Here is a 26,563-nt window from a genome sequence, read left to right on the forward strand (position 1 = left end):
TCTTTCTTAATGTATGGTTGTAAACTTATTGTTGACTATGATGTTAACACTTTTGAGATGTCTGAAGAAAGATCTCATGATTTTCAGTGATTTCCTTTTATCTTAGTAGTGTTTTAAACTAGGACAATTAATGTAATTTTAAAAAGTTAAAATTCATATGAAGGAATATTTTAAATTCCTGCTTGAGGAATAATTACACATGTGATACGGGATATGGGGAGAGGTGAATAATCTCCCCCAAATATAATCTTTTGAAACATTTGCCAAAATAAAATAAAGATTTCTGAAGTGGTGGTTTTTGATGGGATAATGTTGAATTTATTAGTTTTAGGAGTATTGGCATAAGATTGTTTCAGTGTCACAGGAGAAGAAAGATGAGAGTTACAGAATGATACTCTCATGTTGGGGACATAAGTTAAAGATACCCAATCCTGTATACTCCCTGATATTTGAGTCCTTTGTAGAACATCCCTAACAAGTAGAATTATAGCCTCTTAACTTCTAGTTTTAGTTTTTTTGATAAACTATACTTAAAGTATTTGGGCCTTGAAGTTGGAAAGACTTGGATTGAAGCCCCCCCAACTCTATAATTCTGTGACCTTAAGTAAATTAAATTATATATTTTTCTTGCATTCCGATTTCTATATAAAATGAAGGGTAATAATACCTGAATCTCAGGATTGTTTTTACCATTAAATGGTGTACTCTGTTTAAAAATGCTTAGTATAGTGCTTGGCACCTAGTAGGTACTGCCAAATAGTAGTTATAGAATTTTTTTTGGTAGAAGATGAGATGAACTGTAATTTTATGTGAATTAAAAGTGTAAAGTTATTTTTCTATGTTTTAGGCATATTTATCATTACTATATTCATGGCCCAAAAGGAAATGAAAAACGTACATCAAAAGAAGTTGGACCTTTCAACAACATTGATATTGAAGTAAGATAAAATTCTTTCTTCAAGTATTGTGAATTATTAGGTATCTGTTCTAGTTCCAAGTTACTCTGGACAAGAAAAATCAGTCAGTAAATAGGCAACTTCTCTGTCCTTGTCTTTTACCAAAACACTTCCTAATTTGATATCCAAGTAAAGAGATTATTCCTAGATATATTTTTGTGGAACCTTTGTTTACTGTAGTATATGGTTTCTCCTTTCTCTGTCTTCTCTAGAGATATGAGCTGTTACTGAATATCATGTCTCAAAAGCAGGGAAGAAAAGAAATAAATAGTTTCTCTTTTGTTCACAGAAGTCTTATAACGGTAAAGTAAGATTCAGAAGAAAAGAATATTTGAGTGTTGAGTTCTTAGTATCCTTGCCCACACATCAGGAAGAATTTCATGTACATCTTTATCCCACTTCCTACCTCTAGCAGGAAACCTTGAATTAAATGTACTCATCACTTAATATATCCTTCAGCTCTGCTTTGCTCTTTCTTTGCTTACTTTCAGCTTTTTGTAGTATATTTTGTTTGAGATGCTACTTAGAGCTATTTAATCCAAATAAAAATATATATGTATTTCAATAAGCTAGATGATTACTTGTACAAATAAAAGTAGTTTTTGCCTGTTCTGTTGTTGGATCATAGCTGAGAACAAAAGTAAAGTCACTATAGAATTTAATTGTTTTTGTTTTATTTTTATTTTAGATTTCTGTGTTTGAAAAGGGGAAGACACCTAAGATTATCAACCTAAGGGAAATACAAGATGACATGCAGACGTTGTATATAAATACAGCAGCCGATAGTTTTGAGTTCAAGGCTCATGTTGAAGGAGATGGTGTAGTGGAAGGGATTATCCGATATCACCCTTTTTTATATGATAGAGAAACGTACCCTGATGATCCATGCTTTCCATCAAGTATGTTAATCTGTTATCTTAGCTACAAAATGTGAAGTTGTGATTTAGGATAGTGATTTGTTTTCTTAATAATAATTATTAGTTGGGCTGTTGAGGTTAGATAAATTTAAAAACTTTTTTCCCTCATGCAGATCTTAAGTTATTAAAGTATTTATAATTTTTATAATTCTTAATTTTTGTGTATATTCATTTCCAGATGAAGAAAGCAGTGGCTTTAAGAAAGATTATATATTCTTTTATCATAGATCTCTTCCTGAACTGAACTTTTAGCTATGTACTGCATAGTAATCCTTTATATAGTCTCCATGTTGTCTTCCTGTTATCTTTGTAGGTATTTATAAAGTAGTTTTAAACTTTACTTAGTCATACTAGTTTTTTCTTTATGCTTTCTGATTTTTGCCTTGCTGTAGAAAGGCTTCTTGTACCTCAAGATTATAAAAAAGATCCTGTGGTTTTTTTTTCTTAATCATTTTATGTTTACATCTTTGACACATCTTTAATCTTTTTTGTGTGTGGGTTAACTTAATATTTTTCATGTGGGTTTCCAGTTTCCTAACACCAATTATTGAACGTTATGATTTTTGTAATAGTTTAAATATCACTTTCATAATATGAAGTTCCCATAAGTGCATAGATCTGGATTTTTTACTGTAAGGAATTGATCTAGTTTGTGTTTTTATTTATTAATTTATTATAAATTTATTTATTTATTTATTTATGGCTGTGTTGGGTCTTTGTTGCTGTGAGCGGGGGCTACTCTTTGTCGTGGTGTGCAGGCTTCTCATTGCAGTGGCTTCTCTTGTTGTGGAGCACGGGCTCTAGGTGCGTGGGCTTCGGTAGTTGTGGCATGTGGGCTCAGTAGTTGTGGCTCGCGGGCTCTAGAGCGCAGGCTCAGTAGTTGTGGCGCACGGGCTTAGTTGCTCCGTGGCATGTGGGATCTTCCCGGACCAGGGCTCGAACCTGTGTCCCCTGCATTGGCAGGCGGATTCTTAACCACTGTGCCACCAGGGAAGTCCCTATTTTGTGTTTTTATACATGAGCAATGATACTCTCTTGTCCTTTATACTGTATATTGATATCTATAGGGCAAGATGCTATTGTTCTTTTTTGAGAAAATTCTTAATGCTTAATCTTTTGCTCTTCTGGATAAGCTTTGGAATCACTTTGTATTGTACTTTCACTTTAAAAAAATCCTAGTGGTATTATTGGGATTGCATTGAATTTTCATAGATTAACAGTATTAAATTTTCTCATTCAGAATAATTCTTTAGTATAGCCTTAGTATTGTGGGTTTTGGAACCAGATTTCCTGATTTGAATCCTATCTTGGCCACTTTGTGTAAACTTTGACAAAGTACTGCCTGCCTCAGTATCTGTGAAATGGGGGGGTAATAATTCTTGCCTCATAGACGTGTTGTGAGGGTTGAATAAGAACTGCTTCAAGTCCTCAGAATAGTGCCCGACTTTGTTTAGTAAGTGCTCATACATGTTATTACTCAGTGACCTTCCCTCCCGTGAAGTCTCTAGCATGTTTTTCATTTGCCATTTGTAATTTTTGCATGCTTATAGACAAAAACATAAAGTTCTTTAAATGATGTTTTAAAATAATAGCCAGTAAGTTGAATGAGATCAGAGGGGTTCTCTAAGAGCAAGTGAAATGGTGTGATTGAAAGGAATATTTACTTGTGCTGGACTTGTGAGAGTTTTTTTGGGAGAAGAAGGCTTTATTTGGGGTGGGGGGAATGATTAATGCCAGAATGACTGAGGTATTACCATGTCAGGATCAGAATGTTTGAATCTAATTTATCTGAATATATGAAAATGTATTACTAACAAATATAAAAATGTAGACAGTTGTGCTTTATAACATAGGTTATAATTCTAGCTGTATCATAAAGTAAACTTACATTCAGTATTATTAATTTGTCCAAGCTAGGCAAACTTGCTATTGCTAGATACTGTAGATTTTCCAGATGATTTTTATGTAAGTAAACTGGTTCTGACAGAGTTGTGAAGCTTGTGGTTTAGGTACAGGATTCAAGCTCCCATATTTATAAATAGGTTTTAAAGATTGCAGGCTCAGTAGCTAGTATAGTACTCCTAACACAGATTGATTAGTATGTAAGTAATTATTGACTTTGTAATGCGAAACACTATTGGTAATGTGGAACCACTTTGAAAATCTGCCTTTTTGAGGGCAAACAGAATAAAGCCACCTTTAGGTTTTATAGAATGCAATGTTAAAGATCATAAGAATTTTTGTTACCATTTCTCTGAAGTAGCTTTAACATTTCACTTACAGAAATTGATTTCTCAGTGGTAAAAATTGCATATACTTTATAGCAATAAACATTTTGTTCCAATATTCCTTTGTTCTAGAATTAAAAGATGAAGACGATGATGATGACTGTTTCATACTTGAGAAAGCAGCAAGAGGGAAAAGACCTATTTTTGAATGTTTTTGGAATGGACGACTAATACCATATACATCTGTTGAAGAGTAAGTTCTGATTTTTGCTGAAATTATATTGTTTTGTGATCTAATCTTTTTACTAACTAATACTTTGTTCTGTTCAAGCTTTGACTGGTGTACTCCTCCTAAGAAGAGAGGGCTTGCACCGATTGAGTGCTACAATAGGATATCTGGTGCATTATTCACTAATGACAAATTCCAGGTCAGCACAAATAAACTGACCTTTATGGATCTTGAGCTAAAATTGAAAGATAAGAACACCCTTTTTACAAGGATTTTAAATGGACAGGTATGGTTTTAAGTATCAAGTTTTGAATATTTGCAAGTGTTCTGTTTTAAGTACAACAAAAGTCACTAGTAGTGTAGATTTGTACTGACAATTTGCATACTTTTCATTTTATTTAATCAGGAGTATAAATTTTCATTCATGAGCATTTATGTGTTCACTCAAAAATTTCAAACTGATTAGATCTTGTTCAGATAAAATTTACAGATCTTTTATCAGATCTTCATCAGTACCTTGACATAGTAAATAGAAGCTACAGAACCATGTCTGTTTGATAAGAGCATATAAGAACAATTTTATCTAATACAAAAGCTGTGTTTATATATTAATAACCTAAATATGCAATTTTAATCTAATCTTGGGGGTAAAATTGAGGTAGAACTATGAAATACTTTGGGCTAAAAGGTGCTGTGAGATTGATCAGTATTAAAATCTGCATTAATCAATAGAAAAAGAATGATAAATTTTTTAAAAAGTAGGATAGAACTAGTGTACTTTTATTCTACCTAAGCACCTCAGAAACTTTTACTTGATACTACTCTTTCAGTAGTTTAATGTTAAGTTGCCAAGAGATGGATGCGTTTATTCTGAACTTAAAATTGCTTAAGCAATAAGCACAATACATGACACACAGTATTTATAGTCAGTCATCCCTACAACATGTTGAAATTCATTTTGCTCTTAATAAAAAGTTACTGAATCTTATATAATTTTATCGAATACAAGGGCTGTACATTGAAATACAGCATAAAAATTTGGTAGGCGGACTGTCCCATTCCTAGTTAATAATTTTATATTCTTGTCAAGTTGACAAAGTGACAACAGTAATTTGCTGATTCAGGAAGGAGTTGGTATCTGGGAACAGATTAGGGGGAAGAGTTCCTTGAAGATATATGCCATTTTTGAGTGTTTACCAGGTACATGTTACTTCTTATTCAAATAACTTTTTAAAACCAAAAGTTGGTTTTTTTTTTTGGTGATTAACTTACTGGCCCTTTGACTATAAGCTGCAAAAACTTAAGCTGAAATCAGTTTTAGTTTTGCCCCATTTTCATTTGGAAATGGTATATTGTGGAATAAGATATATAGGGGGAAATGAACTTCTATAACTTTATGCAAAGTCTTCTGTGAAAGCATGTGATGTAGAGATTATCTTCCCTACTCATTCTCCTAAAGATAGGCATTAAACAAGTATATAGCACATTATGCTGGAATGTAAATCTCTATACTGTCTTCCATCAGGGTGAAGAATGCTAAGCAGTAGCACATTTTCTTCTTACGTATTATTAGAAAACAATTTTTATTTTATGATTTATTTTCTGAATAAATATAGATATATAATACATAATTAAAAGAAAAGATGTGTTTTGCATAGCAATATTTCTTTACGTTTTTTTCACTATCACTTTATAAAAGAGCTTTCTTGACCTTTTCTCCCCCTAATCACTCCCCCCAATGACATTTTAATACCATAGATATACCATATATACGTTTAAGTACTATATGTATTTAAATCTGTGCCTGATACATAAAAAGATATTTTTATTGCCCTATTGAGAATGTGCGTCGTTCACAGTAAGAAAGCTTCCACTTACCCTTTTCCCCTAATCAGCTAGTTCTCCTTATCCTAGGCAGCCAGTGTTTGTCATTTTTTGGTATATCCTAGGATTTAAAACAAGGAAGCAAATCTTTGTTGATATTGACCATTGAGACCTTGGACCCAAGGATGTAGCAAAGATTTTTCTTTCTTTAGTAATGTGTTTGATAGAAATCTAAATTTGTATGGGAGAAGGATCCAGCAAAATATTTTAGTTTTTTATTAGGTTTTCTGGGGTGGGCAGGTATGTGGAAGGAAAAATGAAATGAATGAGAAGTGTCTGTGGTTGTATTTGTTTACTAGTAGCTATATTTCATAGAACATTTTAAAATTTTACAGGAGCAGCGAATGAAGATTGACAGAGAATTTGCTTTATGGCTGAAGGACTGTCATGAAAAGTATGACAAACAAATAAAATTTACACTTTTTAAAGGAATAATTACACGTCCTGATCTTCCTTCTAAAAAGCAGGGCCCCTGGGCGACTTATTCAGCAATAGAATGGGATGGAAAAATATACAAAGCAGGACAGCTGGTAAGTTTAACTTACTTTTAGATTTAATTTTTAGTAGAATTTGAAACTAAATTAGATGTATTAGAATTTATCAACAACCAAAAATAATATATTTACTCTTGGCTCCTCAGGAGCCAGAAAAGAACGAAAAGGCCAAACGGATTTTAATTACGTGATTTAACAGGACATTTTATAAAAAACTTGATTTTTGCCAAAGGCTCAATTAACAAGGTTTTTATTGTTTCTTGCACTAAACTTTACTCAAATGGAGAATTCCGTTTTGTTTTTCTAATTGTGATATGGGGAAATTATTTTTCAGCAAATTTTTATTGAGTGCTGCTCGTGAGTTACTGTGCTATTGACTGCATTGTAGAGAATGCAGAGATCTAGGGGATGTCCTTTGTCCTTCAGGCTGTTACAGCCTGAAAACAGAGATAACCTAAGCAGAATAATCATAGGTAAGAAGGGGGTAAGTGCTATGAAAAGAGAGAATGAATAATGCTCATAGTTTAGAAGGAGAGAATTTTCTGACCTTGGATTGCCCTGGGAGAAGAGGGTAAAATCATGCAATTCTTTGTGCATGAAGTGGCATTTGTATGGAACTTGAAAGAGGTAAAGGCTCAGGTTTTCAGAGGTAATTATGAAGGTAATAAATGCACAAATGTGACACTGTCATCATCGTATATCGAAAGCTTTGGAATCAAATGCGGTCACCTCCAAGTAGTGTGTGTAGCTACAGCTTGCTTTTCCAACATTTAGAGGTTAGGAAAACGAAGAGGAGGAGCTGGCAAAGGAGAATTGAAAGGGATAAGATAGTGAGATAGAAGGAAACCAGGAGAATAAGGTATCTGTGAAGAGTTACAAGGAGGGAGTGATCAGTTTTGTCAAATTCTGTGTGGTAGTCAAGTGAAACGCTTTCTCAGAGAAGATAATCTGAGCACAGACAAAGACAGGTAAATGCAGGGAAACCGCAAGCAACAGAGTTGGGTTGCTGCAACCTATTGTGTGTGTGAGGAGAAATAGTTCAGAAATGAAATGAGGCTGGAAGGTAGGTTGGGTGTAAATTTTTGTTGTCCTTGTAGTTGGGACGTTTTGAATTGGACCAATGGAAATTACCCTTAGATTTTTCAAGCCAAGTAAGGAGAAGAAATACATTATAGGCAAGTTTTGAGCTAATTTATTTGAAAGAAATGATAACTTTGTAAGTCACTGTTCACAGTCTGCAAGCAACATTTATGGGGGTTTGAGATAATTTGCATTAATAATAATTGACTTTGAAGGCTTTGGGCATTTTAGACACATGCATAGCTATGACATTTTTGTATGAAGAAGCCACTGTGTCTTTTCAAAGATGTTACAAATAAGTGGAGAACTTCACAAATATAACTTTATTAGAATATTAGAATGCTTTTTTTGTTAATTTTTCTAATGATAGATGCTGAGTTTTCTCCTTGCATAAAGTAGTTCTGTTAAGTAATTGTTAAACCTGTTTTTCTAAAAGTAAATATTAATACTAAATCCTTGTTTTAAAACTAAATATTAGGTCAAGACAATCAAGACACTTCCTCTCTTTTATGGAAGCATTGTAAAATTTTTTCTTTATGGTGATCATGATGGAGAAGTATATGCTACAGGAGGAGAGGTTCAAATTGCAATGGTAAGACCCCCAAATAACAAAAAATATTTCTTCAAAGTCTCTTGGTACTACTCCTTTCTTTTGCTTAATTGTTAAAACAAAGATACGGTATTCTATTTTGCCTTGTATTTGGATTTTCCATTGGTTAAAGCGGTGGTAGCATGAATTTTTATGTTTCATATTTGATGTTTTTAATAATCTGTAGAACTTAACATCTGTGTGCCCAGTGTTTAATAAATGTTACATATATTATTGCTAGTTAACACAGTAATTTTGTAAAGTGCACATTTCATCCAATGCCCACAAACATAAACATTGGAGCCAGACTTCTATCTCAAGAATGAAAAACTTCAAAACTAGAGCTGGTTTTATCCTTATACTATGCTCCTGTTAAAATTAGAATGGCCTAAGGCCTATTTAATTAGGCCTAAGGAGTTTACATGAAAAATGGAAGTAAACACTGTGGTATAATGTAATAATAGATATTATGATTTATATACTTAATTAGGGTAAAAATATGTTTCTTTGGAAGAAATGTTTTTGTTGCAGCTAAATTTATTTTATTTTATTTTTTAACATTTTTATTGGAGTATAATTGCTTTACAATGGTGTGTTAGTTTCTGTTTTATAACAAAGTGAATCAGTTATACATATGTTCCCATATCTCTTCCCTCTTGCATCTCCCTCCCTCCTACCCTCCCTATCCCACCCCTCTAGGTGGTCACAAAGCACCGAGCTGATCTCCGTGTGCTATGCGGTTGCTTCCCACTAGCTATCTATTTTACATTTGGTAGTGTATATATGTCTATGCCACTCTCTCACCCTGTCACTTCTTACCCCTCCCCCTCCCCATATCCTCAAGTCCATTCTCTAGTAGGTCTGTGTCTGTGTTCCCGTCTTGCCACTAGGTTCTTCATGACCTTTATTTTCCCTTAGATTCCATATATGTGTGTTAGCATACTGTATTTGTTTTTCTCTTTCTGACTTACTTCACTCTGTATGACAGACTCTAACTCCATCCACCTCACTACAAATACCTCCATTTCATTTCTTTTTATGGCTGAGTAATATTCCATTGTATATATGTGCCACATCTTCTTTATCCATTCATCTGACGATGGACACATAGGTTGCTTCCATGTCCTGGCTATTGTTAATAGAGCTGCAATGAACATTTTGGTACATGACTCTTTTTGAATTATGGTTTTCTCAGGGTATATGCCCAGTAGTGGGATTGCTGGGTCGTATGGTAGTTCTATTTTTAGTTTTTTAAGGAACCTCCATACTGTTCTCCATAGTGGCTGTATCAATTTACATTCCCACCAACAGTGTAAGAGGGTTCCCTTTTCTCCACACCCTCTCCAGCATTTACTGTTTGTAGATTTTTTGATGATGGCCATTCTGACCAGTGTGAGATGATATCTCATTGTAGTTTTGATTTGCATTTCTCTAATGATTAATGATGTTGAGCATTCTTTCATGTGTCTGTTGGCCATCTGTATATCTTCTTTGGAGAAATGTCTATTTAGGTCTTCTGCCCATTTTTGGATTGGGTTGTTTTTTTGTTATTGAGCTGCATGAGCTGCTTGTAAATCTTGGATATTAATCCTTTGTCAGTTGCTTCATTTGCAAATATTTTCTCCCATTCTGAGGGTTGTCTTTTGGTCTTGTTTATCGTTTCCTTTGCTGTGCAAAGCTTTTAAGTTTCATTAGGTCCCATTTGTTTATTTGTGTTTTTATTTCCATTTCTCTAGGGGCTGGGTCAAAAAGGATCTTGCTGTGATTTATGTCATTGAGTGTTCTGCCTATGTTTTCCTCTAAGAGTTTGATAGTGTTTGGCCTTACACTTAGGTCTTTAATCCATTTTGAGTTTATTTTTGTGTATGGTGTCAGGGAGTGTTCTAATTTCATACTTTTACATGTATCTGTCCAATTTGCCCAGCACCACTAATTGAAGAGACTGTCTTTTCTCCACTGTATATGCTTGCCTCCTTTATCAAAGATAAGGTGACCATATGTAAGTGGGTTTATCTCTGGGCTTTCTATCGTGTTCCATTGATCTATATTTCTGTTTTTGTGCCAGTACCAAACTGTCTTGATTACTGTAGCTTTGTAATATAGTCTGAAGTCAGGGAGCCTGATTCCTCCAGCTCCGTTTTTCATTCTCAAGATTGCTTTGGCTGTTTGGGGTCTTTTGTGTTTTCATACAAATTGTGAAATTTTTTGTTCTAGTTCTGTGAAAAATGCCAGTGGTAGTTTGATAGGGATTGCATTGAATCTGTAGATTGCTTTGGGTAGTAGAGTCATTTTCACAATGTTGATTCTTCCAATCCAAGAACATGGTATATCTCTCCATCAATTTGTATCATCTTTAATTTCTTTCATCAGTGTCTTATAATTTTCTGCATACAGATCTTTTGTCTCCTTAGGTAGGTTTATTCCTAGATGTTTTATTCTTTTTGTTGCAATGGTAAACGGGAGTGTTTTCTTAATTTCACTTTCAGATTTTTCGTCACTAGTGTATAGAAATGCAAGAGATTTCTGTGCATTAATTTTGTATCCTGCTACTTTACCAGATTCATTGATTAGCTCTAGTAGTTTTCTGGTAGCATCTTTAGGATTCTCTATGTATAGTATCATGTCATCTGCAAACAGTGACAGCTTTACTTCTTCTTTTCCGATTTGGATTCCTTTTATTTCTTTTTCTTCTCTGATTGCTGTGGCTAACACTTCCAAAACTATGTTGAATAATAGTGGTGAGAGTGGGCAACCTTGTCTTGTTCCTGATCTTAGTGGAAATGGTTTCAGTTTTTCACCATTGAGGACAATGTTGGCTGTGGGTTTGTCCTATATGGCCTTTATTATGTTGAGGAAAGTTCCCTCTATGCCTACTTTCTGCAGGGCTGTTATCATAAATTGGTGTTGAATTTTGTCAAAAGCTTTCTCTGCATCTATTGAGATGATCATATGGTTTTTCTCCTTCAATTTGTTAATATGATGTATCACGTTGATTGATTTGCATATATTGAAGAATCCTTGCATTCCTGGAATAAACCCCACTTGATCATGGTGTATGATCCTTTTAATGTGCTGTTGGATTCTGTTTGCTAGTATTTTGTTGAGGATTTTTGCATCTATGTTCATCAGTGATATTGGCCTGTAGTTTTCTTTCTTTGTGACATCTTTGTCTCTGGTTTTGGTATCAGGGTGCTGGTGGCCTCGTAGAATGAGTTTGGGAGTGTTCCTCCCTCTGCAATATTTTGGAAGAGTTTGAGAAGGATAGGTGTTAGCTCTTCTCTAAATGTTTGATAGAATTCGCCTGTGAAGCCATCTGGTCCTGGGCTTTTGTTTGTTGGAAGATTTTTAATCACAGCCTCAATTTCAGTGCTTGTGATTGGTCTGTTCATATTTTCTATTTCTTCCTGGTTCAGTCTTGGCAGGTTGTGCATTTCTAAGAATCTGTCCATTTCTTCCAGGTTGTCCATATTATTGGCTTAGAGTTGCTTGCAGTAATCTCTCATGATCGTTTGTATTTCTGCAGTGTCAGTGGTTACTTCTCCTTTTTCATTTCTAATTCTATTGATTTGAGTCTTGTCCCTTTTTCTCTTGATGAGTCTGGCTAATGGTTTATCAATTTTGTTTATCTTCTCAAAGAACCAGCTTTTAGTTTTCTTGATCTTTGCTATTGTGTCCTTCATTTCTTTTTCATTTATTTCTAATCTGATCTTTATGATTTCTTTCCTTCTGCTAGCTTTGGGTTTTTTTTGTTCTTCTTTCTCTAATTGCTTTAGGTGCAAGGTTAGGTTGTTTATTCGAGATGTTTCCTGTTTCTTGAGGTAGGCTTGTATTGCTATAAACTTCCCTCTTAGGACTGCTTTTGCTGCATCCCATAGGTTTTGGGTCGTCGTGTCTCCATTGTCATTTGTTTCTAGGTCTTTTTTGATTTCCTCTTTGATTTCTTCAGTGATCTCTTGGTTATTAAGTAGTGTATTGTTTAGCCTCCATGTGTTTGTATTTTTTACAGATCTTTTCCTATAATTGATATCTAGTCTCATAGCGTTGTGGTCGGAAAAGATACTTGATACGATTTCAGTTTTCTTAAATTTACCAAGGTTTGATTTTTGACCCAAGATATGATCTATCCTGGAGAATGTTCCATGAGCACTTGAGAAGAACGTGTATTCTGTTGTTTTTGGATGGAATGTCCTATAAATATCAATTAAGTCCATCTTGTTTAATATATCATTTAAAGCGTGTGTTTCCTTATTTATTTTCATTTTGGATGATCTGTCCATTGGTGAAAGTGGGGTGTTAAAGTCCCCTACTATGATTGTGTTGCTGTCAATTTCCCCTTTTATGGCTGTTAGTATTTGCCTTATGTATTCAGGTGCTCCTGTGTTGGGTGCATAAATATTTACAATTGTTGTATCTTCTTCTTGGATCGATCCCTTGATCATTATGTAGTGTCCTCCTTTGTCTCTTGTAATAGTCTTTATTTTAAAGTCTATTTTGTCTGATATGAGAATTGCTACTCCAGCTTTCTTTTGATTTCCATTTGCATGGAATATCTTTTTCCATCCCCTCACTTTCCGTCTGAGTGTGTCCCTAGGTCTGAAGTGGGTCTCTTGTAGACAGCATATATATGGGTCTTGTTTTTATATCCATTCAGCCAGTCTGTGTCTTTTAGTGGGAGCATTTAATCCATTTACATTTAAGGTAATTATCAATATGTATGTTCCTATTCCCATTTTCTTAATTGTTTTGGGTTTGTTATTGTAGGTGTTTTCCTTCTCTTGTGTTTCTTGCCTAGAGAAGTTCCTTTAGCATTTGTTGTAAAGCTGGTTTGGTGGTGCTCAACTCTCTCAGCTTTTGCTTGTCTGTAAAAGTTTTAATTTCTCCATCACATCTGAATGAGATCCTTGCTGGGTAGAGTAATCTTGGTTGTAGGTTTTTCTCCTTCATCACTTTAAATATGTCCTGCCACTCCCTTCTGGCTTACAGAGTTTCTGCTGAAAGATCAGCTGTTAACCTTAAGGGGATTCCCTTGTGTGTTATTTGTTGTTTTTTCTTTGCTGCTTTTAATATGTTTTGTTTGTATTTAATTTTTGATAGTTTGATTAATATGTGTCTTGGCGTGTTTCTCCTTGGATTTATCCTGTGTGGGACTCTCTGTGCTCCCTGGACTTGATTAACTATTTCCTTTCCCTTATTAGGGAAGTTTTCAACTATAATCTCTTCAGAAATTTTCTCAGTTCCTTCCTTTTTCTCTTCTTCTGGGACCCCTATAATTTGAATGTTGGTGCATTTAATGTTGTCCCAGAGGTCTCTGAGACTGTCCTCAGTTCTTTCAATTCTTTTTTCTTTATTCTGCTCTGCAGTAGTTATTTCCACTATTTTGTCTTCCAGGTCACTTATCCGTTCTTCGGCCTCAGTTATTCTGCTACTGACCCCTTCTAGAGTATTTTTAATTTCATTTATTGTGTTGTTCATCGTTGCTTGTTTCCTCTTTAGTTCTTCTAGGTCCTTGTTATATGTTTCTTGCATTTTGTCTATTCTATTTCCGAGATCTTGGATCATCTTTACTATCATTATTCTGAATTCTTTTTCAGGTAGACTGCCTATTTCCTCTTCATTTGTTAGGTCTGGTGGGTTTTTACCTTGCTCCTTCATCTGCTGTGTGTTTTTCTGTCTTCTCATCTTGCTTATCTTACTGTGTTTGGCGTCTCCTTTTCACAGGCTGCAGGTTCGTAGTTCCCATTGTTTTTGGTGTCTGTCCCCAGTGGCTAAGGTTGGTTCAGTGGGTTGTGTAGGCTTCCTGGTGGAGGGGACTAGTGCCTGTGTTCTGGTGGATGAGGCTGGATCTTGTCTTTCTGCTGGGCAAGTCCACGTCTGGTGGTGTGTTTTGGGGTGTCTGTGGCCTTATTATGATTTCAGGCAGCCTCTCTGCTAATGGGTGGGGTTGTGTTCCTGTCTTGCTAGTTGTTTGGCATAGGGTGTCTAGCACTGTAGCTTGCTGGTCGTTGAGTGAAGCTGGATCTTGGTGTTGAGATGGAGATCTCTGGGAGATTTTTGCCATTTGATATTACGTGGAGCTGGGAAGTCTCTTGTGGACCAGTGTCCTGAAGTTGGCTCTCCCACCTCAGAGGCACAGCATTGACTCCTGGCTGGAGCACCAAGAGCCTTTCATCCACACGGCTCAGAATAAAAGGGAGAAAAAATAGAAAGAGAGAAAGAAAGAAAGAAAGAAAGAGAATAAAATAAAGATAAAATAAAATAAAGTTTTTAAAGTAAAAAATAATTATTAAGAAAAAAAAAATTATTTTTTAAGTAAAAAAAAAAAAACGGACAGACAGAACCCTAGGGCAAATGGTGAAAGCAATGCTATACAGACAAAATCTCACACAGAAGCATACACATACATAGTCACAAAAAGAGGAAAAGGGGGAAAAGTAATATATGTTGCTCCCAAAGTCCACCCCCTCAATTTGGGATGATTCGTTGCCTATTCAAGTATTCCACAGATGCAGGTACATCAAGTTGATTGTGGGGATTTAATCCGCTGCTCCTGAGGCTGCTGGGAGAGATTTCCCTTTCTCTTCTTTGTTCGCACAGCTCCTGGGGTTCAGCTTTGGATTTGGCCCCACCTCTGTGTGTAGGTCGCCTGAGGGCGTCTGTTCTTCGCTCAGACAGGATGGGGTTAAAGGAGCAGCTGATTCGGGGTCTCTGGCTCACTCAGGCCGGGGGGGAGGGAGGGGTATGGATGCGGGGCGAACCTGCGGCGTCAGAGGCCAGCGTGACGTTGCAGGAGCCTGAGGCGTGCCGTGCGTTCTCCCGGGGAAGTTGTCCCTGTATCACGGGACCCTGGCAGTGGCGGGCTGCACAGGCTCCCGGGGGGGAGGTGTGGAGAGTGACCTGTGCTTGCACACAGGCTTCTTGGTGGTGGCAGTTGCAGCTAAATTTAAATAGTTTTTTTGAAATGTTGTTATAAATTTTATTTATTCAGGAGCCTCAAGCACTGTATGATGAAATAAAAACTGTGCCAATTGCAAAGCTGGATAGGACAGTTGCTGAGAAAGCTGTGAAAAAATATGTAGAAGATGAAATGGCAAGGTAATTTACATTTCAAGATGCATGGTAAAAAATAACAAGAAAAATCAAGAAGAATTGTTCTTTTAGCAGTTATTGAGTATGTCGTTGTGCTCTTCTATTTGGGCACTTGTAGTCTTAGATGTGTGTATTGTGACAAAGTTCTTGCTGTTAAAAAAAAAACCTGAGAGCTCTCTGTTACAAAAACAGAATCCTGTATTTTATAGAAAAATGAGGAAATCTTATATCTACAGTGTCACTGTTATCAGCACTATGATTAAGTTTGTTAAAGAAAAAAAAAACAACTTTGGCCTATAGCTAGAAGAAAATGGTAGTAACTGCTGAGAGGTAAAGATTAGTACAAAGGAAGTAAAAGGAAGTCAAAAAACAAAATGGTTTGTGGCTCTTGTGTAGCTTATGATGCAGTCATTTTGATTCCTACTGAATCTCACTGGTAATTCTTTTATTTGTAGAGTTTATCCTGTCTCCCAAAGGTAGGTTGTACTATAAATGAATAGAAAAATCTCAAAAAAAGCACAGTTCCTGGCTGTTAACACCAGGAGATTTTGTCTTACTCTGTAGCCACAACAGTGGTTGAGGAGGTGGAAATGTTCACAGTATTAATCATACAAGATTTCAGATTTAACCTGTCAAAAAAAATTAGAAATAAATATTAAAATTTCTAGTAAGTTTTATTTTTAAAAATAAGACCATAATTAACACAGTTCATGAATCATTAATATGCTGGTTTCATAATAGGCTCCCTGATAGATTGTCAGTAACTTGGCCTGAAGGAGATGAATTATTGCCGAATGAGATTAGGCCTGCTGGAACCCCCATTGGTATGTTTTTGGGTTTTTTGTGTTTGTTTGTTTGTTTTTAAATACTGAAGAAATGCTTTTCTTACATCTTGCATTTCATAGTAAAAGACCATGAAAAATTAAAATGCTGTGTGAAGACCTAGCAGATTCATCAGATTCTTTGGGTGTAACTCAGACATTCTTATTTTTAATTTTGGACTGATAGGTGCGTTAAGAATTGAAATATTGAATAAAAAGGGGGAAGCAATGCAGAAGCTTCCAGGAACAAGTCATGGAGGGTCAAAGAAACTCCTGGTTGAGCTCAAAGTTATACTACACTGTAAGTATACAAACTAATTTGGATCTTTATTGTTGTTCTTAAATATATAACATGTTTTAAAATCTTTGTGTAATTATGAGCTAGCAATCTGATAGTGCATTTGTTTAAAGTTAGGCGTTTCAAAAGTGTGAATAATTCATATTAAAAAAAATCAATTGTTTTCTGAGGTTTTTTTTTAACATTTTATTCTGAATTTTCCTATGTAGGTAGCTATGGGCTAAAATAAAGATATGATGTGCATACATATAGTAGTTTGTACTGAATAGGAATTTAGATTGGCTAATCCTTAAGATCCCTTCTAAATCAAAAATACTGTGTCTCTGAACCTATGGGCCAGAAGTACTTGTTTCAGATGAGAATCCTGGCCCACTCTTTGGTAAAGGAAAAGAACTGCATATCATTGCTCATCTTGTATTTTCCTAACTTGAATCACCTTGTTTGTTAACTTTCTTGTCTGTTGTTTTCGGTTTTTTTTAACATCTTTATTGGCGTATAATTGCTTTACAATGGTGTGTTAGTTTCTGCTTTATAACAAAGTGAATCAGCTATACATATACATATATCCCCGTTTCTCCTCCCTGTCCCACCCTCTAGGTGGTCACAAAGCACTGAGCTGATCTCCCTGTGCTATGCCCCTTCTTCCCACTAGCTATCTATTTTACATTTGGTAGTGTATATATGTCCATGCCACTCTCACTTTGTCCCAGCTTACCCTTCCCCCTCCCCGGGAACTCAAGTCCATTCTCTATGTCTGTGTCTTTATTCCTGTCCTGCCCCTAGCTTCTTCAGAACGTTTTTTATTTTTTTTTAAGTTTCCATAAATATGTGTTAGCATACGGTATTTGTTTTTCTCTTTCTGACTTACTACTTCACTCAGTATGACAGACTCTGGGTCCATCCACCTCACTACAAATAACTCAATTTCTTTTTTTTTATGGCTGAGTAATATTCCATTGTATATATGTGCCACATCTTCTTTATCCATTCATCTGTCAGTGGACACTTAGGTTGCTTCCATGTCCGGGCTATTGTAAATACAGCTGCAATGAACATTGTGGTACATGACTCTTTTTGAATTATGGTTTTCTTTGTCCGTTGTTTTTGTCTTGACTGCCTGAAAGTATTTTCAATTTATATTTTCAGTAGTCTGTTCTATCACTATATATTGCATGTCTGGTCCATGGATTTTAAAGATGTGTTTTATTCACTATGCATTTATTTCCAACATTTATAAACTAGTCAATGGTAATGCATACTTTCATTGTATAAATGTCTTATTAGCCTTGGCAGCATTGAACAGTTTGACTAATTTTACTGCAGTACTCTTATTTTTGGCCTCTGTGACACTATTTTATATTTCTCCAACTTTTTTTGATGGCTTAAAACAACATACGTTTATTATCTTACAGTTCTCTAGGTCATCCGTCCCAGGTGGACTTCACTGTGCTAAAATCAAAGTGTCAGCAGGATAGTGTTCCGTCTGGATGTTCTAGGGAAGGCTCGCCTTTTCCACTTCTAGAAGCCACCCACATTCCTTGGCTTGTGGCCCCTTCTTCCATCTTCAAAGCCAGCAGTGTAGCATCTTCCAACCTCTCTGTGACTCTGACCCTCCTGCCTCTGTCTTATTTAAAAACAAAAACACACACAGGCATACCTCGTTTAATTGTGCTTTGCTTTATTGCCATTTGCAGATACTGCATTTTTTACAGATTGAAGGTTTATGGAAACTCTGTGTTGAGCAAGTCTATTAATGCCATTTTCCCAACGGTATTTGCTCACTTAATGTCTCTGTGTCACATTTTGGTCATTCTGGCAACATTTCAAACTTTTTCATTGTTATGTTTGTTACGGTGATCTGTGATTAGTGATCTTTGATGTTATTACTACGATTTGCTGAAGGTTCAGATGAAGGTTAGCATTTTTTAGCAATAAAGTACTTTTTAATTAAGATATGAACATCTTATTTTTTAAAAGAAATAATGCTATTGCACACTCGGTAGACTACAGTATAGTATAAACATAACTTTTATTACATGCACTGGGAAACGAAAAAATTTATGTGATTTGCTTTATTGCGATACTTGTTTTGTTGTGGTGGTCTGAAGCCAAACCTGCAATATCTCTAAGGTCTGCCTGTATATATATATATTTTTTAATTAGAAGATTTTTTTTTGTTAAAGTATATATAACAGATTTACCATTTCAATTATTATTATTATTTTTTAAAGTCCAGAGATCTTTTATTTTATTTATTTATTTATTTATTTATGGCTGTGTTGGGTCTTTGTTTCTGTGCAAGGGCTTTCTCTAGTTGCGGCAAGCGGGGGCCACTCTTCATCGCGGTGCGCGGGCCTCTTCACTATCGCGGCCTCTCTTGTTGCGGAGCATAGGCTCCAGATGCGCAGGCTCAGCAATTGTGGCTTACGGGCCTAGTTGCTCCGCGGCACGTGGGATCTTCCCAGACCAGGGCTCGAACCCGTGTCCCCTGCATTGGCAGGTGGATTCTCAACCACTGCGCCACCAGGGAAGCCCCAATTATTTTTTAAATGTACACTTTACTGTAGAGTGTTTCACATATTTGTTTCTTTGGAATGTCATTTAACTTGTTCCATTGTTTGTTCTATTTCCTGAAGACTGGAAATTATCCCAAAAGCTTAAACATTTAGGTTCACCATTTTTCCCCCATAAAGCAAGAATCCATACTCCATAGCGAATCTGTGTTTCTTAGCGTATTACATCAAGAGGCATTTGATGACTGTAATTAATTGTCCTACTTTTAGTGCTGCTAAAGTGGATTATTGAATTCACTTGGCTAATATGATTATAAAGTTCTTTCATCCGTGATGTAATGGTTTCATCCATTAATGATTTTTGCATAGTTATTTGGTATGCAAAATGGTGATCCCCCCATTCTTTTATTTCTTCCTAATTTATTATCCCAGTTTATTATCCTTCCTAGTTTATTTATTAGTAATAAATTTCAGTTAGGGTCATTGGTTTACTCTGAACCACAGCTTTTATAGGAAAGGCAGTATAAAGGCTTAATCCTTTTTCTTTAATTGCAGATGACCAGTCAGGAATTGGTACAGTACTGTGGTGCTCAGAGACTGGTTTTTTTGATTTTCATAAATGTGTTTTTGTGAATGTATGGGGTTTTATAGATTTGACATGCTTCCTTGATTTTGATGTGCCTTCCGTTTGCTCCTCTGTCCTCTTGATAACACCCTTTTTGTCTTTGATTTGAGCTTTCTTCCTTTCTGGCTCAAGACATCCTAGAATCTTCTTGTACATGTTTACCCTAAACCTTGATGCAGCCATTACTCTTAACATCTTTATTGGAGTATAATTGCTTTACAGTGGTGTGTTAGTTTCTGCTTTATAACAAAGTAACTCAGCTATACATATACATATATCCCCATATCTCCTCCCTCTTGCCTCTCCCTCACACCCTCCTTATCCCACCCCTCTAAGTGGTCACAAAGCACTGAGCTGATCTCCCTGTGCTGTGCGGCTGCTTCCCACTAGCTATCGGTTTTACATTTGGTAGTGTATATATGTCCATGCCACTCTCTAACTTTGTCCCAGTCCTTTCAGTGGGGAATGGCATTTAGAGGCCTGAGTGTTAGGATCGCTCATGGCCACTGGGTGAAATTGTTTCTAAGCTTTTTCAATTGATAGCTAAACATGAATATTTTTGGAAATGAAAAAAAATGAATTCATATCGATATTCTGAGTTTTTATTTAACCACTTTGATTTTATCCTTTTATTTCATTTCTTTTATGTTGAAAATCTTTTTCTTTTTTTCTCAAACTTTTTTTTTAAAGTATTTATTTATTTATTTATGGCTGTGTTGGGTCTTCGTTTCTGTGTGAGGGCTTTCTCTAGTTGTGTCAAGCGGGGACCACTCTTCATCGCGGTGCGCGGGCCTCTCACTATCGCGGCCTCTCTTGTTGCGGAGCACAGGCTCCAGACGCGCAGGCTCAGTAATTGTGGCTCACGGGCCCAGCTGCTACACGGCATGTGGGATCTTCCCAGACCAGGGCTCGAACCCATGTCCCCTGCATTGGCAGGCAGATTCTCAACCACTGCGCCACCAGGGAAGTCCCTTATGTTGAAAATCTTGATTCTTAACAACATTAACAGTTATTTACTGCTTTATCCTATAATATAGTTTCAAAATAGTGATACTTATAAAATTACTAATAGTACTATTAGATTAAATTTGACTTCTTTGAAGCACTATTTGTCCTTAAAGTTTTTATATATTCTAAAGTTGAAGTCAGTTGAAATAATTTTTAAAAATTTTTTAATGTGGTCATATCGCCTACCTACATTTTGGTTTTGCTTATGAATTGCTTTATTTTAATTCTATTTTGTGAATATTTTAAGTCATGTAATTCCAAAGTCAAAAATAAATAACAAGGTATATTTCAGAGAAGTGATATCATCCTTCTATTTGTTTTCTTTCTTCTACTTTAGGTCTTGCTTTTTTCTCTTAATAGATCACTAGGTCTTAGAGATTACTCTATGTAAATAAAGTGTGCTATTTTCCTCTTGAAGAAAACTTTTAAAGAAATGATTTTCAATATCAAAAGAAAATTATCTCTATATTCTTTTGTTTGTGCCAGTTAAGCTTATTTACAGATACATTTTTAAGAATTGAAATAAAGGAATTTTAATCAGCTAAATTTTCATTATGCTATTGACTTGAATAGGATAGCTTTAGATTTTTCGAGATTTCAAAACTACCTTAAAAAATGTATAGCAGGTAGACATTTGATGCCAGTGTGACATTTCGTATTCATGTTCTATATTTAATTTCTCAAAATATAAAATTTTTTTCTTTTATTAAGCTCCAAGTGGAAGTAAAGAAATCATTTCACATATTAGTCAACATGGAGGAAAATGGCCTTACTGGTTTAAAAAAATGGGTGAGTTATTATTCTGAATGTTAAAAATTATATCAGTATTTCGTTTACTTGAATTTTAATTTCTTCTTAATTTGTCCAGAAAATATTCAAAAGTTGGGGAATTATACATTGAAATTACAAGTTGTACTGAATGAAAGTAATGCAGACACTTATGCAGGAAGACCACTACCATCTAAAGCAATTAAATTTTCTGTCAAAGGTAAGCAAAACACCAATATGTAACTCTGTATGCTAAAGGTGGCATTTTAAATCAAGAGGAAAATAGATAATTTAATAAAAGATGTTTGACCAATTGTATAACCATCTTGGTCTTAGAATGGCTTTATAATTCTGCTTGATAATCATATTCCTTATAAACTTTTGAAAGCATCATTGTTTTCTAGCTTCCCTTGTTACTGGTAGGGTCGAAAGTTATTCTGATTCCTAACTTTTGCATGTTAAACACCCTCCACTCCCAATCCAGCCGCCCCTATCCTCCCTCTTCCGCAATCCTCAGAAGTTTGGATAATTTTTTTTGTGGGGGGGGGGTCCAAATTTCTGAAATTTTAAATTCTAGGGATTTTTCTTGAGTTACTTTGATTTCCTACTCTTTTTTCTTTCTACAACATCTAGTGTTGAAGACGTTGGACCTCTTGACTGGTGTACTAATACTGTTTTTTCTGCTTTACATCTCTTGGTTTTATTTCTGTACTTTACAAGAGACTTCTTGAACATGATGTTCGATACTTTCTGTTGAATTTTTCCTTTCTGCTATAATTTTTTTAGTTTCTGAAATATTCTCTGGTTATTCCCTTTTCAAAGTATTTTCTCCGACTTCATGGATTCGGTATCTTTGTTAATTCTCTGAGGCTATTAATAACAGTGGCATTTTTTCTTGATGCTTTCAAACTTTATTCATAGCCTGTTTCCTCCATGTTGCTTTTTTTCACATCTGCTCTGGGTCCTTTAGATGCTCTCTTACATTACTAGTTGTTTGCACACATTTAAGAATAGAACATTCGAGAGTGTTTATTTCATTTGGGGAGATTATGATAAGATAATTTTAGGTTTTTTTCTCTTTGGCTGTTCAGATTCCCCAGAGTGGAGTGTAAACACCTGGGTGCCAGCATTTGGGGAGCCAAGCTGGGGAAGACTGTTAGAGGTTTCATGTTCAGTATTTTTTTTTTAACATGTTTATTGGAGTATAATTGCTTTACAGTGGTGTGTTAGTTTCTGCTGTATAACAAAGTGAATCAGCTGTACGTATACATATATCCTCATACATCCTCCCTCTTGCGTCTCCCTCCCACCCTCCCTATCCTACCCGTCTAGGTGGACACAAAGCACTGAGCTGATCTCCCTGTGCTATGCGGCTGCTTCCCACTAGCTATCTATTTTACATTTGGTAGTGTATATATGTCCATGCCATTCTCTCACTTCGTCCCAGCTTACCCTTCCCCCTCCCCATGTCCTCAAGTCCATTCTCTATGTCTGCGTCTTTATTCCTGTCCTGCCCCTAGCTTCTTCAGAACCTTTTTTTTTTTTTAAGATTCCATATATATGTGTTAGCATACAGTATTTGTTTTTCTCTTTCTGACTTATTTCACTCTGTGTGACAGGCTCTAGGTCCATCCACCTCACTACAAATAACTCAATTTCGTTTCTTTTTATGGCTGAGTAATATTCCATTGTATATATGTGCCACATCTTCTTTATCTATTCATCTCTCGATGGACACTTAGGTTGCTTCCATGTCCTGGCTATTGTAAATAGAGCTGCAGTGAACATTGTGGTACATGACTTTTTGAATTATGGTTTTCTCAGGCTATATGCCCAGTAGTGGGATTGCTCATATTCAGTATTGATCTTTCACTTGATTTTCCTATTTTCAGTAAACTGTAATGCTTTCAGTAGTGCTGTGTCCCTTACTCCTTGGACCTACTCTTAACATTCCCTGGAGAAGAAACCTTCCAGATGTTGCTGAAGATGAGGAAGGCAGTTGACTGGCTCTGTGTGTTGAGGGGTGGGGATCTGAGGAACTGTTCTCAAACAAACTTGAACAAGTCTTCCTTTTTTATTTCAATTTCACTCCTACTTCATAGAGCCATTCTTGAGACTTTTGAGTGTTATATAATGTGAATTAAATTGGCTCCCTGCTTGCTTTGTTGATGATTGAGGATTTGATTTCTTGAGTCTTTCTGCTAAGTCAGTTATACTTGCCCATATATTCTCCAGCTTTCAAATTCTGTTGCTGTTGTCTTTTTTCTTGTTCATTGTTTTTGTAGGTTTAGGCCTCTTTAAAAAAAATCTCTGTAGTGCCACATTTTTATGGGGTTTTAGAGAGCTGATTTAAGTGCCTGTGATTATCTTGCCTTCTCTAATGAGACGGCCACCTTGGGGAGTGTTCCTTTTTGTACATACAGATCTGTCATGTTCTTTAAATACACATGTGGAACATTCTACAGTATGGACATGCTGTAGTTTAGCAGTTTTTCTTTGATGAACGTTTCAGGTGTTTCCAAGTTTTTGGCTGTCACAAATCACATTTCTATACAGAAAAAAGTTATGATGCTTTGTGTACAAGTGCTTGAATATCTCTAGAGTGGATACCAAGAAGTAGAATTGCCAAGCTGAAATGTGTGTGCTTTAACATTTTATATATATTTACTGTCAAGTTGCCCTCCCAAAAGGTTTTGTACCCTCACCAACAGACTGAGGGTTCCTGTTTCCCTATGCTCATTCCTGGCTAACCTATATTGTAATATTTAGCCTAGTTGGTGGTTAAATTATTTAATTATTAGGTTGTGTACCTCTTCTAGCCTTTAGTGGACATTGTCATCTGTGAAAGTCTGTTCCTTTACTATGCCTATTTCATTTTATTTTTAATTTTTTAAAATTTATTTTATTTATTTATTTTTGGCTGTGCTGGGTCTTGATGCTGCTGCTGTGCACGGGCTTTCTCTAGTTGCAGTGAGCGAGGGCTACTCTTCATTGTGGTGCGTGGGCTTCTCATTGCAGTTGCTTCTCTTGTTGTGGAGCACGGGCTCTAGGCGTGCCAGCTTCAGTAGTTGTGGCACTTGGACTCAGCAGTCGTGGCTCACGGGCTCTAGAGCGCAGGCTCAGTAGTTGTGGCGCACGGGCTTAGTTGCTCTGCGGCATGTGGGATCTTTCCAGACTAGGGATCAAACCCGTGTCCCCTGCATTGGCAGGTGGATTCTTAACCACTGCGCCACCAGGGAAGTGCCTACTATGCCTATTTTAATAGTGTAAAGCTGTAGTTCTCAAATTTAAGTTTTACCTGAATCACCTGCTGGGCTTATTAAAATGCAGACTGGTGGGCCTCACTCCTGGAGTTTCTGACTCAGTAGGATGATGTGAGCCCTTGAATTTGCATTTTTAATAATTTCCCCAGGGATGACTTGAAAATACTGTCTTTATAGGAAGTTTTAATGTATTGTGGATTTTAATCCTTTATTGCATACGTTGCAAGTATTTTCTCTTACAGAGCTTCTCTATTAACTTTGTATCTAATAAAATATTTTAAACTTTATCAAATACATCCTTGTATAGCTATTGAGTATTGTGTTTTGCCTTAGTTTTTCCTACGATAAAATTATAAACATATTCCTTTATTATATTCGAAAATTTCATAGTTTAAAAACACATTTATCTCTATCTCTGGACTTTTATACATGGTGTGAGATAAAGTTCTAACTTTATTATTTTCACAGGTGGATTATAGATATAATTTATATAAACTTTGCACTGATTTGAAGTGCCGTCTTTATTGTAGTCTAATCTTCCATATATATAATGGATGTTTCTACCTACAATGAATCTTCTGACCGATGAATTTTCTTTTCATGTTTATTTTTTTTTAATTAAGAGGGTAAACCAGAGAAATTTTCATTTGGTCTTTTGGATCCTCCTTTTCGTGTTGGAGTCCCATTCAATATCCCTCTGGAGTTTCAGGATGAATTTGGTCATACTAGTCAACTATCAACTGATATTCAGCCAGTTTTTGAAGCAAGGTAATCTTAATTTTCATATTTGCTAAGTATTCACTTTTTTCTTTTTTTCACTTAAATTATTTATGTTCAGTTAACTTCAGATTTATTATTTAAAATGCTTAGTGGATATTTTATGATATCTGGGGGATTTGTTTAGTCCCAAGCTATCCTCTGTGGCTGTAGTGTCATACATACATTACCTCAATAAAGTTTGTTTTGACTGAATTTACTGTTACAGTTGTTTGGGTGAGACTGATATAGTTCTGTCTTAGTCCGTTTCTTTTTGCAAGTATGATATGACTTCTCCTGGCAATTCTATAAACCATACCATGTTTATTTTGTTTGCTTAGAAATTATGGCTATTTAAACTTAGTGGTTACCTACTGGTAGGTTTTGTTTTTTGTTTTTTAAAGTATTTATTTATTTATTTATGGCTGTGTTGGGTTTTCGTTTCTGTGCGAGGGCTTTCTCTAGTTGTGGCAAGCGGGGGCCACTCTTCATCACAGTGCGTGGGCCTCTCACTATCGCGGCCTCTCTTGTTGTGGGGCACAAGCTCCAGACACGCAGGCTCAGTAATTGTGGCTTACGGGCCCAGCTGCTCCGTGGCACGTGGGATCTTCCCAGACCAGGGTTTGAACCCGTGTCCCCTGCATTGGCAGGCAGATTCTCAACCACTGCGCCACCAGGGAAGCCCATACTGGTAGGTTTTTAACCTGCTAATAAAATTTATTTTGGTTTGCTTTTAAAACCATAGCAATAAAGTTTACACTTTCCATGGAAATTTGGTCCTTCCTTAGAATTTGCCTTTACTTAATAGCTCTATAGAGTGATATGATTGGCTTATATTAAAAAATAGCCCTGAAAAACAATGTGTCCAGTTATACAATTGAGGATGTTCATTGTTTTCCATTACCTTTTTTTGAGGTGCCTAGGAAGAAATTCTTGTTTTTCAAATTTCTGCCAAATTTGTCTTTTTGGAGACACTTTTTTTTTTTTGGCTGCGCTGCGAGGCATGCAGGATCATATGCTAACCAGGGATTGAACCCCGTGCCCCCTG

The 26,563-nt window shown here is 35.9% G+C and overlaps 1 protein-coding gene across 7 annotated transcripts in view; it reads left to right on the forward strand.

Moving 5' to 3' along the window:
• The window catches only part of SMCHD1 (structural maintenance of chromosomes flexible hinge domain containing 1), a 133,971-nt gene that overhangs the window by 37,601 nt on the left and 69,807 nt on the right, over window positions 1–26,563 (forward strand). For all 7 annotated transcript variants that reach the window (XR_014233989.1, XM_082353451.1, XM_082353448.1 and 4 more), the window contains 12 exons: window positions 848–938; window positions 1,645–1,855; window positions 4,234–4,354; window positions 4,433–4,616; window positions 6,550–6,744; window positions 8,267–8,380; window positions 15,363–15,469; window positions 16,205–16,287; window positions 16,472–16,585; window positions 21,440–21,517; window positions 21,597–21,716; window positions 25,383–25,527. Coding sequence is in view for 6 of the 7 variants with exons in the window: in XM_082353451.1 (XP_082209577.1) it covers window positions 848–938; window positions 1,645–1,855; window positions 4,234–4,354; window positions 4,433–4,616; window positions 6,550–6,744; window positions 8,267–8,380; window positions 15,363–15,469; window positions 16,205–16,287; window positions 16,472–16,585; window positions 21,440–21,517; window positions 21,597–21,716; window positions 25,383–25,527 (1,563 nt within the window). In the remaining variant the exon portion in view is untranslated. The remainder of the gene's footprint in view (window positions 1–847; window positions 939–1,644; window positions 1,856–4,233; window positions 4,355–4,432; window positions 4,617–6,549; window positions 6,745–8,266; window positions 8,381–15,362; window positions 15,470–16,204; window positions 16,288–16,471; window positions 16,586–21,439; window positions 21,518–21,596; window positions 21,717–25,382; window positions 25,528–26,563) is intronic.

This window comes from Balaenoptera borealis (assembly GCF_965194805.1).
Source record: "Balaenoptera borealis genome assembly, chromosome: 14".
In the NCBI taxonomy this organism is placed as follows: domain Eukaryota; kingdom Metazoa; phylum Chordata; class Mammalia; order Artiodactyla; family Balaenopteridae; genus Balaenoptera; species Balaenoptera borealis.